Here is a 17,378-nt window from a genome sequence, read left to right as displayed (position 1 = left end):
TACAACCATAATGCACCAATAAAAAATGTAGAAAGAAAAAAATCCACCAGATTTAATATTGAATCTAACATCCCCTGTTCAAGAAATATCTGATTTCCTTTTTTAAAATATTTTTTTAGTTGTAGATGGACACAATATCTTTATTTTATTTATATTTTTATGTGGTGCTGAGGATTGAACCCAGTGCTTCATGCATGCGAGGCAAGCCCTCTACCAATAAGCTACAACCCCAACCCAAAATCTGACTTCTTTATGAAATTACAAAAGCTTTCAGCAATGCTGAAAATGGCTGTTTATTTATTTATGAGATAGTCTAGTGGTTTTTAGTTCATTCACAAAGTTGTTCAACCATCACCCTGATTCCAGAATATTTTAATCACTACTCAAAGAAATCTATTACCCATGAACTAATTACTCCCCATTTTTACCTCCTCATAGCCACTGAAAATCACTAATCTATACAATAGGTGTGTATTCACACTTTATTCATTCATGTATGGACATGTGGGTTACTTCCAGCTCTTGGCTATTATAAATAATGTCATATTCCTTTTTCTAACTAAATGATAATACCTTTTTAAGGTTGATTTCTTAATGTTTGAAATATGCTTGGCAAGTCTTGCTAATATTTTACCTACTTTATTTTTTAATTTTTTTAATTTTGGGGGGTACTCGGGATTGAACTCAGGGGTGCTCAACCACTGAACCACATCTCCAGATTATTTTGTATTTTATTTAGAGACAGGGTCTCACCGAGTTGCTGAGCGCCTTGCTTTTGCTGAGGCTGGCTTTGAACTCGAAATCCTCCTGCCTCAGCTTCCTGAGCTGCTGGGATTTACAGGCATGCGCCACTGCGCCCAGCTATTTTACTTAAAATATAAAATATATAATACTTTAAAATGCTGTTTCTAAAATGTTTCTTATTCACAGGACTTGCTTAGAATGATCTTTTATGATCATCCATGAAGGACCTTAACTTGAATTCTATGACTTCTCTGCACATGTGTAGGCCCCTTAGTCCTGGGTTCACTTGTCACCAAAGCCCCAGGAGTTTTGTTCTCAGCTGCTTATTGTGAGTCCAGCTTAAATTTTCCATTATGTGATTTGCTTCTTTTCACAGCCTGCTTTGATAGTACTAGCACATAAGAGTTGTTTGGTTATTTTATCCTCTTTACTCCCAAGCGGAAGTTAAAGAAAAGAAATGCTAAAAATATGCAGATTTGTTGATATATTAATATTCTAAATCAATTCAGAAAGGATTTAAAGTGGAGAAAAAGCTGTAGGTGAACACTTATTGTGGATACCATCACCTTCTCTCTCAATCTGACATCTGGGACTTGCTTATTCTCTGTTAAGTACTTACTTTCTCTGTTTCCTCGTAATTGATAAATAACCTCTTGATGGATCTAGAACTTTATAACCTCTTGATGGATCTAGAATTTCATAACCTCTTGAAGGTCTAGAATTTCATAACCTCTTGAAGGTCTAGAATTTCTTTCACCAAAGATCACAGAAGTCAAAATTTTGCCCAAGGATGAAATGCTTATAATGAAATTTACATTAAAATGAAGAAAGGGATGTTTATACATCTATGTCTATACTATTTTTTTAAGTGAGAGAGGGACTTTTTCTAGTTCCCAAACTACACTTCCAAGGTGGTTGACAATTTCTCCACTATTGTACTTGTGACCTGAGCTAATAAACTTTTAAAAAAGGGTTGATTCTTCTCTCCCCCCTTAATCAAGGCAGGGCTATAAGGAGATGGGGCAAAATAGTTCATTTAGTGATGCTGGTTGTACATTTCAATAGTACCCTTCCCTGATGAGTTGCCTTTACCTCCCTCAGAGGCCTTATGGAACACCTGACCTCTTGGAAGAGCCTGGGAAGTGCTGACTGGGAGTTCTTTCCCACCAGCAGCACTGCTGAACTTTCCCAAATGCGTTGCTCACCTCCTGGAAGTCCCAGTGCTGCTGGTGGATGGCAGAGCCATCCTCTGTGCAGTTCTGAAGAATCACCTGCTCTCGCCTGACATCGAAGCACAGGTGCTGTGGGCTGCCAGCGCGGATCTCTTTCCTGCTGGTGTGCTCCAGGTGCTGGGACAGAGGGAATGGTTGTCAGCACAGCCGGCAAGAGACTCTTTCAGAGATGGAGATGAAGCAAAGAGAACTCACAATAGAACAGGCATATAGGGGCCATCCTTGGATTCTACTGGGGTCTGCAGGACTGTATCTCATGGTCAAGTCCACAAGGCTGCAAGCCCAGCCTTACCTCTGAAGTCCCCACATTCAAGCTGCTCTCCTGTTCATATTTCCACATTGGCATGTTTCTCCATTGTTCTGTTTACTATATCATAGGTAAAGCAATAAAGAATGCTGTGTGTTTTGTGAGTGTGCTGTTGGAAGGGCAGAGGAGAAACCTCTCTGATGCCCAAGTTGACCTCTTTCTGGAGAGGATTTACCTGCTCCTGAAACTCTGCTGTTGATGATATCTGCTGACTCACTCGTAGGTAGGACTACCCTCCCTGTCTTGTAGTAGTGGGTTATTTATACACTTGCAGAGGGGCTCTAACTGTGTAGACTAAGCCTGTGTAGACTAATTGAAAGACATGACCTGACAAAACCATTTTCTGTTTGCTCTTGCTGGATGCAACCCCCAGTGCAGTCACTGGGGTCTCGTGCTTAGAAGGGCTTAATGATCTTGGTTTAATATACTCTGCCATCACTGTCTTGAAATTCTTAATAATTATCAAATTAGAGATACCGCACTTTCGTTTTGCACTGGGCCCTGCAAATTAAGTAGCTGCTTGAGCATTCCCAGACTACACAATCAGCATAAATTTGAACACTGAACACACGTTAGAGGCAAGTTTGTGGACAATGTTTCAGAGAGAGTAATTTTTTCCTACTCAAATGCCCTATGGTGACATTTTTCTTTGCCATTTCCCTGTGTCAGGGGGGTAGATATTTCTACAACTTTCCAAGAACAAGTTCCTCTGTGAAGGTCAAAGCTGGCTTTATTTGGGAGTCTCATTTCCACTGTCTCATCTCCCCTGGGCTGCATGAAGGAGCTCACACCCCTAGATTTCTGAGGTTGATGAAAACCATGCCCTCCCACCTGGCAGGTGGCTCAGCCCATCCCTGTGACTCCATGTTCAGTTGCCTTTTGATTTCTATCCCTGGAGATTTTTCCTTTCTTTCTTGTAAAATCAATTACTTCTGCATGGAAAAAGCGCTTTTCATATATTTTTTAAATCCAGCATATCATATCTAAATACTTAAGAAAAGAAATTTCCACTTATCTAGTTCACAATATTGCTGGATCCAGAAATCCTCCCTAGATTCCTCAAAGTAAAAGCCCAGAAAAGAGCTAATCTTCTGTTTGCATGCAGGAGGCTGCATCATCAACCCCACTTTCAGATGAAGAAATCAACACTCAAAGAGGTTAACATGCCTGCCAAAAACACAAAGCTCACAAATGGGGAACTTGGATCCAAACTCAGCCATGTCTGGACAGCTGTCATCCTCATTCTTAGCTTCCTCAGTTAGCACTTTAAATTTATGTCCTCATCCCTTGTGTCTGGTGTGAATACCTAACAGTGTGTTCTGGAAGATTGATAAAGGAAAGAGCCAGAAGAAGCCAGGTGGATCCTGAGCTTCTCCTTCCCATATGTCCTCCAGGTCCAGGGCCTGCACTGCAAAGCCCACTCCAGACCTTCCAGATGTCCCCTCATTCACCCCAGGCTCTCAGGGCCTCAGCTGACTTGTCCAATGAATACCTCCAGAAACTGAACTATGTTGCTTGTTTTCTAGGGGATTTGGGGGTATTATAGCTTAACTCCTACACAGCCTGAAAGCAAAGAGATTTGACTATATGGTTTGGATATGAGGTGTCCCCCAAAAGCTCCTGTTAATATAGGTACATCCAGAGGTGAGATGATTAGATTAAGATGGACCAATCAGTCCATCTTAGTTTGAATGAACTGGCTGGGTGGTTAACTATGAGCAGGTGGGGTGTGGCTGGAGGAGGTGGGCCACTGGGGGTGTGTCCTGGAAGGGTACATCTTCCCCGTGACCTCTTTGCCCTTCCCTCTTTCTACTTTCTGGTGGCCATGTCCTGAGCAGCATCCGTCCTCCACCCCTTTCTGCCATGATGTCCTGCCTTACCTTGGGACCAAAGCAATCAAATTGGTCCACCATGAACTAAATCTCTGAAACTGTGAGCCAAAATAAAGTTTCCCTCCTCTAAGTTGTTCTTGTTGGGTAGTTCAGTCACAGTGATACAAAGCTGATTAACACACTTGGGTTATGCTTGCTAGGTTATCATCCAAGTTGTGAAAAAAAGTGGACCCATCAACCCTCAGCATCAAAGGAGGCTCTCTGTCACCTTCAGCTTTATTCTCAAAATAGAAATCTGAAGAGAATAAGAAATACCCTAAGGTACAAGGAGACCTTCCAAATGACTAAGAGGCCTACTTGGATGCTGGAGTGATCCTGCTGTGTTTAGATCCTTCCCCCCACTCAATTAACTTCTTCTGTCCTTAGACAGTTGGACCTGCCTCACCCCTGGAGGCATCTGAGTCTGCAATCCCTGAGCTAGTGATTCTATGCCTCAGCTTTCTCGTCTGCCAAGTGAGAGAGTGGGCTAAACAGCCTCCACATTTCCTTCTAACTAAGACAATGCATTCTTAGATGCCAGCTCATGTTTGTGATTATAGCTTAGGATGAGGTGGACAGAGCTATTCTGAGTCATTACTGTGGGGGATATGGGACCACAGAAAGGCGCTACTTCAGAGAGAAGTGAAGGGCATCTTAGAAAAATGGCACCCACTTGCAAGTCTTCCTTGGGCTGCTATCCATCCTAAGAAGTTTGATCACCCACCTGTTGCTGCTGGCTGTCACTGCAAGGGGCCAGCCTCATGGGACAGCCCAGGATGTCCCCTTCTGTTTGGCAGTCTGCACAGAAGCCAAATCCAATGTTGTGGAGCTGAAAGTGGACATGCACACAGAAGTGAATCCCATTGTCTGTGATTTCCATGGTAGAGATACCCTTGTCAGGCCCCACTCCTCTCCTTAATTCTCTGGGCAGAAGCTCAAGGTGCATTGTTAAAGCCACAAGTGTGAGGCCAATTCAAAGCCACTGATCCTAAGGGACACGCTTCCTGGAGGAGGCAGGCCACATTTGTCCTGGTGAGGAGACCTGGGGAAGGTTCTAGGGCAACCTAGATACTTTTCTCAGGCTGGCAAGGAGACCAGGGAGGCACTACAGATCTCTGAAGCCCTTCTGAGCTTGGGACTTCTTTCAGTGCAACAAAAGAGCATTTGAACAATGCAGTTCTTGTCTTGAGAAGCTTCCCTGTCCCTTCTCTCCTCCCCGGCTCCCCTGGGTCATGCCTTACCTTTCCAGAAAACCTGGGCCTGTGTTCAGATGGGTACATCTCAGGGTAGATGTTGGCCAGAAACCAATGGAACGTCCGACAGCCTAGTCTCCTTTGCAGCTGCAAGCGTTCAGTGCAGTCTGGCTTCTCGGCCTGGGAGAGGAGAAGGACCAGCAGGAAGATGAGGAAGATTTGTTGAACACCACAGTTTACAACATAGGGGAGGGACAGAGGTGGCTGGGAAGAAGCTGAAGGACTGGGAGGGGCCCAAGATCCCTGTTCCCAGGGCTGCCAGGCAGAGGTGGGGGTTCATGTACCTGAAGAAGAAGGTTTGGGTAGGATGAAGAGTAGGCTAGATATTACCTAGAGAGAGCTGTGGAACCAGCATGATTGTGATATTGTTAGGGAGTAACTAGCAATGAGTAATGAAATGCAGACAAGGTCACAAGTATTCTTTAAATTATTTTGGGGTCCTTCTTTAAACTAATTTCAAAGTAGATAAGAAAGCAAAGGATGGCAGTTAATTTGTAGAAAATAAACAGAAGCAAGAGGAACTAATTGGGAAATATGTCAAAACAAAAGGATTCATGGGACTAACTCTTGACAGGGTCCATTGATGTTGATGTAAAGCTAGGAATTATGGTTATAAGTGTCTCCAATTGTCTGGGAAGGAAGATTCCTTCAGGAGCACAGGCACACTGAGGTAACTTCTGAGCAGCTATTGACCCCAGTGCAAACATGGGATTGAATTGTAGTTGAAAGCCCATAAATAAGATGGCCATCATGACAGTTGCAGAGAGGACCAACTAAAGTAAAAAAACTCCACCATCGTATATGAAGAAATTGAACACCTGATTGGCAAAGAGTACAGAAGGTGGTCCCCAGCTTTCCTGGTAAACAACAAACAGTAATAAAATTGGGGACAGCATTGTCTCCTTTGTCATTCTCTGCTTGGAGACAGCCCAGTCTCTCTCTTGAGAGTGCTTTTTTCTTAAGCCTCACTTTTCTTTTACTAGATGTTATCTTCACTTTTATTTTGAATGAAGTTCTCTTGCATAACTTTTGGTGTCTGACTTTAAATCTTCTTTTGTTGGAACACAAGAACTGAGGTTTGGAGTTTCAGCTCCCTGCTTTTCTGTGACAATATCACCCCCTACCTACAACTTCCCAACCCTTAAGTCTATAAAGATCATAATGTTTATGACTTTTCTGTGGAAACCAGTGAACTAGTTGGGTTTTGCACCTGTGTTCGTATGGTGCAGAACCATGGGCCTCCTGGAGGCAGAAACTGGCCCAGAGACAACTGAGATGACATCAGTTGGGAAACTGTGGGATGAAGGATGAGGCGAGGCAAGTTTATTTTTCTTCCCTTGTTGGTCCACAATTTCCTCCATTAATGAATCATTTGTTAGGGCTATACTATTCCCACTCCTTGAGATTCTCCTTTATAATACAATTGTATTAGGATAGATATCTGGTCAAATCCTTCACACTAGCATAAATTAATGTTTTTGGCTATATTGATAAAATACAAAGAATACCATCCAGGAGTTTAGTTCTAAGTCCTGGATATTTTTACAGAAAAGAGAAACTCTAAGGAGAGGTTGGAATGGCCAAAGTCCAAAGAGAGAGAGACAAACAGCCATCATCATTCTTCCTTGTCAGGGGAAGAGGAAGAGCATTATCCTCATCCAAGTTCTACCTTGATGGCCCCTCATCTGACGGTAAGACACAGGACCATCAGGCTGTGTGAAGTGAGCTTGGTTTGATTCTGCTTTTTTCCTTGTTAGTTCTCAGATAGAAATGTTGGGAAGAATAAGCATCTGCCATACTGACATCCTCTTGACATATTTCTCAAAGTGTGATTCTCTAAGCACCTACATCAAGGAATGCCCAGGAGCCTGTTAAAAATATTGATTCCTTTCTCTAATTACTAGAGATGTTGAACATTTTTTTCATATGTTTGTTGATTGATTGTAAGGTTTCATCTCATGCCAGTCAGAATGGCAGTTATCAAGAATACAAACAACAATAAGTGTTGGCGAGGATGTGGGGAAAATGGCACACTCATACATTGCTGGTGGGACTGCAAATTGGTGCAACCAATCTGGAAAACAGTAAGGAGATTCCTTAGAAAACTTGGAATGGAACCACCATTTGACCCAGCTATCCCACTCCTATGTCTATACCCAAAGGACTTAAAAACAGCGCATTACAGTGATGCAGCCATTTCAATGTTTATAGCTGCACAATTCATAATAGCTGAACTGTGGAAGCAACCTAGATGCCCTTCAATAGATGAATGAATAAAGAAACTGTGGTATTGGAATATTATTCAGCCTGAAAAGAGAATAAAATTATGGTATTTGCAGGTAAATGGATGAAGTCGGAAATTATCATACTAAGTGAAGTAAGCCAATCCCAAAAAGCCAAAGGCCAAATGTTCTCTCTGAAAAGTAGATGCCGATCCATAATGGGAGTGGGGGATGGGGAGAATGGAGGAACTTTGATTGGGCCAAGGGGAGGAAGGAAACTGGAAGGAGTATGGGGGAAAGATGGTGGAATGAGACATTACATCATTACCATAGGTATGTGAATGACTGCACATGTGGTGCGACTCTACATTGTGTACAACCAGAGAAATGAAAAGTTGTGCACCAATTTGTGTACAATGAATTGAAAAGCTTTCTGCTGTCATATATGACTGATTAGAAGTAATAAAAAGTAAATTTAAAAAAAATGTAGATTTCTACCATATTGAGACGGGGACAAAAAGACAGAGCAGGTAGGTCTTAAGTAAGAGCTGGTTCTAAAGGAGGAAACAAAATGCTAATATCTCTAGGACACTTGCCCCTCCTCTCCTGCCAAAGCTACCTGCCTCCAGAGTATTATTCCTCCCTGCAAGGAGTTGTAGGGGTAGTTGATGAAATACCTCCTGAGAGGCTCCTTTCCTGCCCATTTGGGCAGACACTGGAGAGGAACCCCTGGAAGGCTTTTTTCCCATCATTTGGTCACTAAGATAAGGGGAGCAGGAGGGCATGAGAACCACGGAACTATAAAATGTATAAAAGGGGCAGGACAGTCCCATTTCCTCAGACACCCAGCTTTGGTCCCCCTTATCTTCAGAGAAGTCTCTCTCTGTTCTATCCTTTAAATAAAACTTGCTTTCTACTCTTACCTCGGCATTTCTTCTGTATTCAATATTCAACATCTGGGGAAATGGAACTCAGCCCTGATTGAGTCTCATCACCAGCATTTCCACTCCTTGCTCTTAAAATCAGCATACTATAGAGATATATGTATACTGATGGTTACAGCAGTGCAATTCACAAGTTAGGGAACCAAGCTAGGTGTCCATCAACAGATGAATGGATAGAGAAAATGTGATGTATATACATAATGGAGTTTTTCTCAGTCATTAAGAATAAAATTATGTCATTTGCTGGCAAATAGATAAAAACTCTATGTGAAATAAGCCAGACTTAGAAAATCAAAGGTCAACTGTTTTCTCTTATACGCAGAAGCGAGAGAGAGAGAGAGAGAGAGAGAGAGAGAGAGAGAGAGAGAGAGAAATCCCTGCCAAAGTTCTACTCACTGACCAGTAGGGGCTCCATTCTCCTTGTAAAAGTCATCAGATGAACAAAGAGGGACTTTGTGGATCAGAAAATGAATGCCCAAGTGGATAAAAGAAGAAAAGAGTAACTCACCCTTAGACTTTATGAAAGTAAACCTAGCATTTAGATGGTACTTTACATTTTCCAGAGCACATTTCATTTTATCTTCATAACTGTTCTTGTGCCTCCGAGGTTAAGTGATTTTCCCAGGATCACTAGCTTCTAAAAGGTGAGGGGCAAAGTTTGGCTTCAATTTAGCAAATTTTTTTTTGACCATCCATTCGTTCTATCTATGAATATTCATAGAGCACCTACTATGCACTTGGGATTGAACTAAGTAATGGGAATTTCAGCAGTAAGTAGGATAAAATCAGTCCTTACCTTTGCTGAGTTTGTGAGTCTGTGAACATTTATTGAGCACCTTCTATATACCAAATACATCCCTGCCTCCCCACAAATTCAGACAGAACCAGAGGAGAGATGCTTTATGGGACTCCAGCTGTTCCCAGAAGTGGGTGGTGCCTATGTTTGAGGATTAGTGTTTCCAGATGTTAGGCAGCTAAAAGAAAAGAAACCGCTACAAGGTGGGACAAGTTCTAATTCTGTTACCCTTCTACTTTTAGCTCTAGTTTTGCATCTCTCCCTATTTTTCTTTAGCAATTTACTCTCCCAAGGGGCCTCAGATTTCTATTTTGTAGAATGAAGAGCTTGGCTGAACACAAACAAGTACTTAAAAAAAAAATCACCAACTAGATTAAATTTTCTCAAAAGCAGACCAGTCAGGCTAGCATCATGTCAACTCCCAATTTCTGTAATTGCCTGGAGCCAAGTGCATATTTACAAGCACTTCTAATTGCATCAACAGTCGTGGGAAGAAGGTTGAAGGTCTGTAAATAATTTCCATGCTGTTGCATTGGACTGGCTACAGCCAACATACCACGTTCTGCTGTGCCTGCCTAGCAGAAGGTTCATCCAGTGCCCTAGAAACTACACTATATTTAACACTTTTTAAAGACTTCTTTATCAATGAAGTCTGTGTCAACATTAATTAGGTGTCCTCTGAAAGCAAAGGGCAAATACTAACATCCCAGGAAAGAAAAAGAAAAGCTTTGAATAAAAGAAAGCTAAGAGATTAAAAGCCAGAGCAGCTCTGTAGACTTCTGTAGAACTCTGTAAAATGCTACCTGCACCCCATTGCCAACTGGATAGAGCCTAAACCCTCATCCTAATCCTCAGGGGCCAGAATCGTCCCCTACCCCTCCTCCTCTGGATGTCTGAGTTGAAGCCTCCCCTGAGATGTTCCTCATAGGCCTGTCCAATGTGTCTCTCTCATCTTTGTGGACACTGTCCCCACTATGGAAGCTCCTGCCTCCACCAGGAATCTGACAGTGTTGGGCATGATTCAGTGTCCCCTGAAGGACTCACACAGAGCCTGGCACCGGGCAGGTACTCACTTAACCTTTGTTAATGATTAGTAGCCATGACAATAATGATGGTAGTAAAAACACATGCAGGATTTCCCTGGTGCCTTGCACTCTTCTAAGGGCTTTGGATATATTAATTGAGGAAATTATCCCAACAACATAAGGAAGATTTAGCAAGTGAGGAAGCAGAAACAGTAAGTGACTAAGTCACGTTCAGGATCAAACAACTAAAAAAAATAATATTTAAACCTAAACCATCATGTTCTCGCAGTGCCTGGGCATAACTGTCAGACTCCTAGAGAGGTGTTTGGAGTCTACTATTTCCAACAGACAGAGAAAGAGGATGGAAGAAGAACAAAGATACTAGCAAAGAAATATGTGAGGTTCTTGTGAGAATTTTTCGTTCATTTCAGGTCCCTTCTTGGAGTAACTAAGGAGACTGCCAACTGTAGCGTCGCTCTGTGTCACTCTGTGCAAAAATGTCACTAACTCATGGGGATGAAAAGGGGGCTCTGACCTGTCTAGACTTTGGCATGGAACTGAGACTTTGTGTACCATGAGCACTTCCTCATACCCAGGGATTCACACATGCCAAGCAAGCACCTGACCACTGAGTCCCATCCCTAGCCCAGCACTTCCCAGGTAAAGAAACAAACAACCTTGAGGTCCAAGGAGCACCAACATCCCAGCCTTGGAGCTATTCTGCTGTGGGAAAGCAGGTTGACCCAGGTTTGGCAGGAACAGAGCTTGGAGGACCAGGGAAGAAGGGCAGGCATAGGGCTCTTCCATGGGGCATCCCTGTCAGAGTTTCCCCTGCCACCCAGGGAAAGGCCTATTCAGTGGTGGGAGGGATGTCTCTGCACTTAAGGGTCTCTGCCTTCATCTTTAGCGTGAGATCCTCATATTCAGCTGACACCCAGCATTGCTGGCTGGTGAGGGGCTTGTGGGAGCTGTTTCAGGTTCATTGTGAGTCCTGGGAATCTCACCTTTGGAGCCCCCCATCCCAGTATGGCTCACATGAAGTAGCATTTATGTGACACTCCATAAAATTTACCAGTTGGAAATGTACTATGTGGATATTTAATTAAATGCTTCAATTTTCATTTTTTTTTCGGCTTTTTTGGGACTCTTTATTTTCATGCTTATATTTGTTTCCTGTCTTGGATAATTCCATAACCTTGAGCACTTTGCTCAGGATGGAAAGGCCCTTGGAGGCATGTCTCATCATTTGTCTGTGTCCAATCTCTCCTCTTGCCCCTTGGTAAAGAGTTGCATACCTCAGAGGTCATCTCATAGATATCAGAGAGCTCTAGGCCAAGATCATCTGTAATGTCCCCTGGAGATGCTTGGAGAGACAAAGGACAGGCCCACCAGGTAGAGAAGCCACTTGGGAGGGGGCAACTCAGGGAAGCTGGAGCCAAAAGTTTCTATTTTTCCTTCCAGGCAAGAGGGAGGGGGCCCTCCTGGCCCAGCCTCCAGCAGATGGCCCTGCACTGGGCACAGAACTGCCCACCCCCACCCTCAACCTGGCTCTCTCCTTACCTTGCTCAAAACAAAAGCCTCTGGGCTGTGCCTGTAGAAGGTTTCTTTGAATGACCCCAGCCAGATCTCAGCAAGGCGGACTTTGTTCCGGAGGATGGCCTCCTGGTCAAGGGAGGAGGATTGGGTATCCTGATTTCGGTAGATGTGCCCCACTCTAGAGCAGGGAAGGATTTCAACAGAGCCACCACAGAGCCAGGCCTGCCGTGAAGGGAGAAAGTAAATGACTCTAGCTTCCACTTCCAAGAATGGTGAGGAGGAAGGGACTCTGTTGTTGAGGGGCTAGTGAGTTGCACAGAAATCACGAGCACAAGATGGTCAATATCATCAAGATACTCAGGGTGGAATTTCCAGATTTGGGAATCTGGGCAGGAGAGTGTCAATGTGGGAAGAATGGGGACAGTTTTCCCAGAATGGAATGGAGGGGTGAGAAGCCACACTCATGCAGCTACCTGAACATGCCACCCTTGAAACAAATGTGCAGATTCAGCACCTGGGAAAGAGGCAACCAGGTGTATTAGCACCCCACTTCTGAGAGGATGCTTTCAGGGTAAAAGATGCTTCTAATTGTCAGAGAATTTCTGAAAGTATTTGCAGGCAAATGCACTAGATCGTGTGTGGTAGATGTGAAAATGAGTCTTCCTTAAATCGTCTTCATTATTTCCAGAAGTTTCCCCCTGCCCCTCAATGCTCCCTCCCACTTTCAAATTCCTGAAGTTCATTTGACAGAAAGTCTTTCATTCCACTCTTGGGGATAAAGGTTAAAATGAAAACTGTGGTATGATAGGAAACACATTAATTGGAACATACCCAGGTGGGGGTTACCAAACTGGGTGCCCCGGGGTGACTCAGAGACCTCTAAGGGCATCTGGGATATTTTTAATTTTTAAGAGAAACAGATACATAATGTCTGTTGAACATTTTGCAAACTGCAAGCTCAAGTAATCATACTCATTATCATATCTTTGTGCTTTTGATGATGAATGTCCTTGCTGGGTTGGGTTTTTTGAGGTTGTCAGGATGAAAAAGCAAGTATTGTAGTAAAATTACTGCGGGCAGAAAATGATGGGTGTCTGATCCGATTCCAAGGTTTGAGAAGTTAAGCAGTACCCAGCAGGGACTAAGTTGTTAGGACAAATACTAATTCGTTTGGACCAAACTACTCAACACACAGAATGGGTTGGTAGATTTGGTATTTGTTTAGCCTATGGGTTCTGAAAAAAAAATTGAGCTGAAAAAAAAAAAAACAACTGAGATGCCAAGTGTGCTATGAACAGAGAATACACAAGAGTCTCTGTAATCTTTCACTAAGATGTAAATGACGGATGGTATGCCCTTACCTGACAGCAGGTTTTGAAAGTCAAGTTCAGGAGGCTGAGAATAAAATCAAGGTAGGGACCAAGAGAGAAGGGAGAGAAATGGGAAGTTTGACACACTTTATTGTCATGAATTTATACTTTGGCCACAGCCTCATCCCTGAATTTCTTATGGCTGCCTTTAAGCTGTAACCATACACAGGGTTCCAGAGACCCCAACTGTGTCCTCCCTTGGCACAGGACATACCTTGAAGGACATTTCAAGGTTTTCGCCACCCCGCAGTGACATGAGAGGATCATAGGCTCCAGTGTTTTGGAAGTAATGTCTGTCCATGGCCACCACCTCTCCAGATACCACAGGGCTCCTGCAGAGAAGATGGGCAAGAGAGGACGATTCAGAACCGGAGCACAACAGGCAAAACCGGGGCCTTCCCAGGCGAGGAGTTCCAGTGGCCCAGAGGGCCGACTCTGGGTTCAAGTGGACCTCGGTGTTTTTAATTTCAAGACTGGAGCAAAACAACAATGTCAGAAATCCAAACGTTTTATGGGAAGAGAACAAAGATTGTTAGAATACTGTGAATCAGTATTGTAATGATTTCTGGATATGGTGTCCAACTCTGCTAGTCACTATTTGCCCATCTTGGATGAGGTATTGAACCTCTCTGAGCTGAGTTTCCTCGCCTCTAATTGGGATAAAACAGTGTTTCGTAATTGGGCTTTGTGGGGGTTTGGAAAACAAGTGATGTCAACGGCATAGCACTGTGGAGGCCACATTTTACGTGCTCACTAAATTTTGGTGTCATAAAGCCCCTCTTCTTTCTCTGAAACCTATGGGTCAGTGTGTTTTTAATTAAGAAATTTTTGGACTTTAAAAAGTATATACTGGGCCTGGGGTTGTGGCTCAGTGGTAGAGGGCTTGCCTAGCACATGTGGGGCACTGGGTTCGATCCTCAGCACCACATAAAAAATAAATAAATAAAATAAAGTTATTGGGTCCATCTACAACTAAAAAAATTTAAAAAAATCATCACAGTTAAAAAGAAGTCATATGCTACTTGTAAGCTCTGGTTTGACTCTTTAGTCAAACATACCAATATTACTTCAGTGAAACATTCAAATATTCACAGTAAGTGGGATAAATCAGGCCTGTGTCAACCCCTGCATCAGTCCAGGGCAGCTTCTTCGGCTTTGTGAATTAGGAAAAATATGCTTGATTTTCAGAGCTCTTTGGGTTTCAGTTTTGAATAATGGACTATAAACTTGTACTTACAACACAGTACAGCATAGTAGTGAAACATGGGGTCTCAGGAGCCTGGCTGTCCAGGTTTTAACTTTTGGATCTACCTCTTATTAATTTTATGACATTGAGCAATTTATTTAATCTGCATGTACCCCAGACACTGTAAAGGAGAGACAACCGCCAGCCTACCCCTCCATGCCCTTTCAGAACTCATGATCAGAATCTGTGAGCTTAATTAAACGGCTATTGTCTTACACCACTGTTTTGAGGTGTCTTGTTAAACAGAGAAGATATCTAGGACATCTACTTAAATAGGTGTCCAAAAATCAAATATGTGAAAAATGACCCATAAAACTGGATGTATTTTGAGATTTATGATGTTTTAATATTCACCTTGCTAAATCCTTCATTTATGCTGAACAAGTATTTGAGGCCAAGGAATTTCCAATGCTACCTGGTGAAAGAGCTGGGTCAAGCTCTTCCTCTTCCATTTTTCCAACATCCACCAAAGCCCTGTGGAAGAGCTTCACTGGACTCTATCAATACAACAATGAGAGTAACACTTACCTCTGAGTGCCCAGAGCTTTCTAAATGCTTTTTATATATCAACTCATTTGGTTTTCACAACAATCTTATAAAGTAATACTATTATTATTCTCAATTCACTAATAAGGAAACTGAGGCATAGATTACCTTGTAAGGAAAGTATGGAACCAGGGAAGGACAGGTTGTGCCACGGGGCCTCACCTGATGGGGCTGATGGGGAACCGGAGGGCCTTCCTCTCATTCTCTGGCAAAGGCTCCCAGTGGAAATCCAGCTTCCAGTCCAAGACCCCACGCTGAAGCTCCTTGGACGGATAATATTGGAAAGTCTTCCAGTCAATCACATCTATGACTGGGGATACCACACGGCTCCTGGAAAGAATCGAGGGATCAGACAAAGGACGAAAACCATTCACTTCCGGGATGGAAACCAAATCTATAACATGTGCTGTTCAATATGGCAGCCACCAGCCACTAGGGCCTATTGGGCACCTCAAATGTAGTTTGCCCAAACTAAGATGTGGTATAAAATTAAAATACACACTCTGATGTAGAACTTAGTATGGAAAAGGGATATAAGAAAGCCTCAATAAATTTTATATTGATTACATGTTGAAATAATATTTTGGATATACTGGGGTTACTAAAATATATTCTTAAAATTAATTTCATATGCTGATTTTTATTTTATAATGTGACTGTTAATTTTTAAAAATTACACATATGGCTCATGTTCTATTTCTGTTACATAGCATTGTTCTGAAAATCATGTTTTTCCATAATAAATGGGGGCCCGTTTTGTTAAAGAGTATACCCGCTCCTGTTTTTCTTTTAAAATCTCTTTTAACAGCATCGGGAGACAGAGGAAATGTGTCCTAGGCTCAGCTCTGCCACTAATGAGCTGAGTTGTATGATCTTAAAATAGCTATTACACCCCTCTAGCCTTGGTTTCCTCACTTGTAAAGTGAGAGGTTGAGCTACCTCCCATAAAGATCTTTCTCAGCATAATATTCCAAGAACGTGGTTCTTTTTTGAGAATCAGGAAAAAGTATAGACCCCTCCTGAGAAAATTGCTTTATATGCACACATGCAAACGATCACACACAATGTCAGAGGTTCATGGACTCAGTCTAGTTCTTGTTTCTTCCTGTATCCTAAAACTTCCTTGGCTTGAGGAATCAGGATCATCAAGCCTGGGAGGTATCCTTGGTGTTAATGTTTACAATTTATGAGCACATGGTATCTATAAACAAAGCAAAATATTGAGTCCAGATTTATTTGTTCATTTTCTGCTGCTGTTGGGGGCTGTATTTTATCCCCCATTTTTTTTTTTTTTTTTGCACTAATGTTGATAAGTTTTCAGAGAGAGAGAGAGAGAGAGAGAGAGAGATAGGTGGAAAACTGGCACAGGTTGAAATTTCACTTTTTAACTAAACAAGCCATCACCTGGGTGCACCAGAAGCTGCTCTTTACCTATTAAATATCTCAAATTATATTTTATTCTGGCTCCTCATAATTATGTTTCATATCTGTGCTGTGGAATGGATCTGGTCTGAACTCAGGAGAGGCTGAAGACACCACTTCAGGAATAGTGAGCTTCCTGGAAGGAGATATGCCATCCAACTGCATTTGTCCATCGATTTCCATTTCTGCTTTGTCCATCTTGAAGACAGCCAGGGTCGGAGAAGCCCACACCATATAGACAGGACCAATTATCTGGATCCAATCCCAGGATCCAATTATCTGTTTTACTCTGTCTCCTTAAGTGACTGATGTTGGTGTGGGGCATTATGGTATTCACGTTTAGAGAAAAGATCTAGTAGGTTTTTCTTCCCTTTTTACATTGTTCCACTGAAAAACAAGGGAATTCAATCCTTATAAGTCTTCATTATTTTGGGGTGTCCTGCATTGATCTAAGAAAACCATGAATCAAGAATGAAGTAGAAAGGAAAGAGGGTACCAGACTTCCTCCCCAGTCTTCACTTACTATGGGGATAAATTAGACGGAGGGGATGGATTTGGCTATTTGCAAAGCATTCTGTGGAATTTCAGAATCAAGACCCAAGGCAGCTATGAAGCTGAATTCTGAAGAATTGCATCAGATTTGTACTACATTCATCCATCCAAACAGGACAAAAAAGGAAATGACACTAACACAATCGATTTATCCTAGACTTTCAGGCTGTACACTCAACAAAGGTGGACATGATTGTTTTCCTCCACATTTTTTATTGGTGCATTATAATTGTACATAATGGTGGGATTTGTTGTTACATATTTGTACATGCACACAATTTAACAATATAGTTTGGTCAATATCCCTCCCTA

At 42.4% G+C, this 17,378-nt stretch overlaps 2 protein-coding genes across 5 annotated transcripts in view; one reads left to right on the top strand and one right to left on the bottom strand.

Moving 5' to 3' along the window:
• Positions 1-2,382, top strand: part of Dph3 (diphthamide biosynthesis 3) — a 37,863-nt gene extending 35,481 nt beyond the window's left edge. For both annotated transcript variants that reach the window (XM_046453008.2, XM_046453006.2), the window contains one exon: positions 1,846-2,382. In XM_046453008.2, coding sequence (XP_046308964.1) covers positions 1,846-1,893 — 48 coding nt within the window. In that variant the 3' untranslated portion in view covers positions 1,894-2,382. The remainder of the gene's footprint in view (positions 1-1,845) is intronic.
• Positions 1-17,378, bottom strand: part of Galnt15 (polypeptide N-acetylgalactosaminyltransferase 15) — a 40,913-nt gene that overhangs the window by 2,746 nt on the left and 20,789 nt on the right. Inside the window, exons 4-9 of one of the 3 annotated variants that reach the window (XM_046452999.2) lie at positions 15,255-15,422; positions 13,515-13,632; positions 11,955-12,152; positions 5,396-5,527; positions 4,879-4,983; positions 1,950-2,136 (exon numbers count right to left, since the gene is read on the bottom strand). In XM_046452999.2, coding sequence (XP_046308955.1) covers positions 1,950-2,136; positions 4,879-4,983; positions 5,396-5,527; positions 11,955-12,152; positions 13,515-13,632; positions 15,255-15,422 — 908 coding nt within the window. Of the gene's footprint in view, positions 1-1,761; positions 2,137-4,878; positions 4,984-5,395; positions 5,528-11,954; positions 12,153-13,514; positions 13,633-15,254; positions 15,423-17,378 lie in introns of those variants that run through there. The other 2 variants (XM_046452998.2, XM_046452997.2) reach the window with 2 other exon arrangements.

The sequence above is a fragment of the Marmota monax genome, unplaced genomic scaffold (assembly GCF_021218885.2).
Source record: "Marmota monax isolate L192 unplaced genomic scaffold, Marmota_monax_Labrador192_F-V1.1 WCK01_AAM20220418_F8-fsc00042, whole genome shotgun sequence".
Classification (NCBI taxonomy): domain Eukaryota; kingdom Metazoa; phylum Chordata; class Mammalia; order Rodentia; family Sciuridae; genus Marmota; species Marmota monax.
The sequence above is the reverse complement of the archived record's forward strand: the minus strand, read 5'-3'. Positions and strand labels throughout refer to the sequence as shown.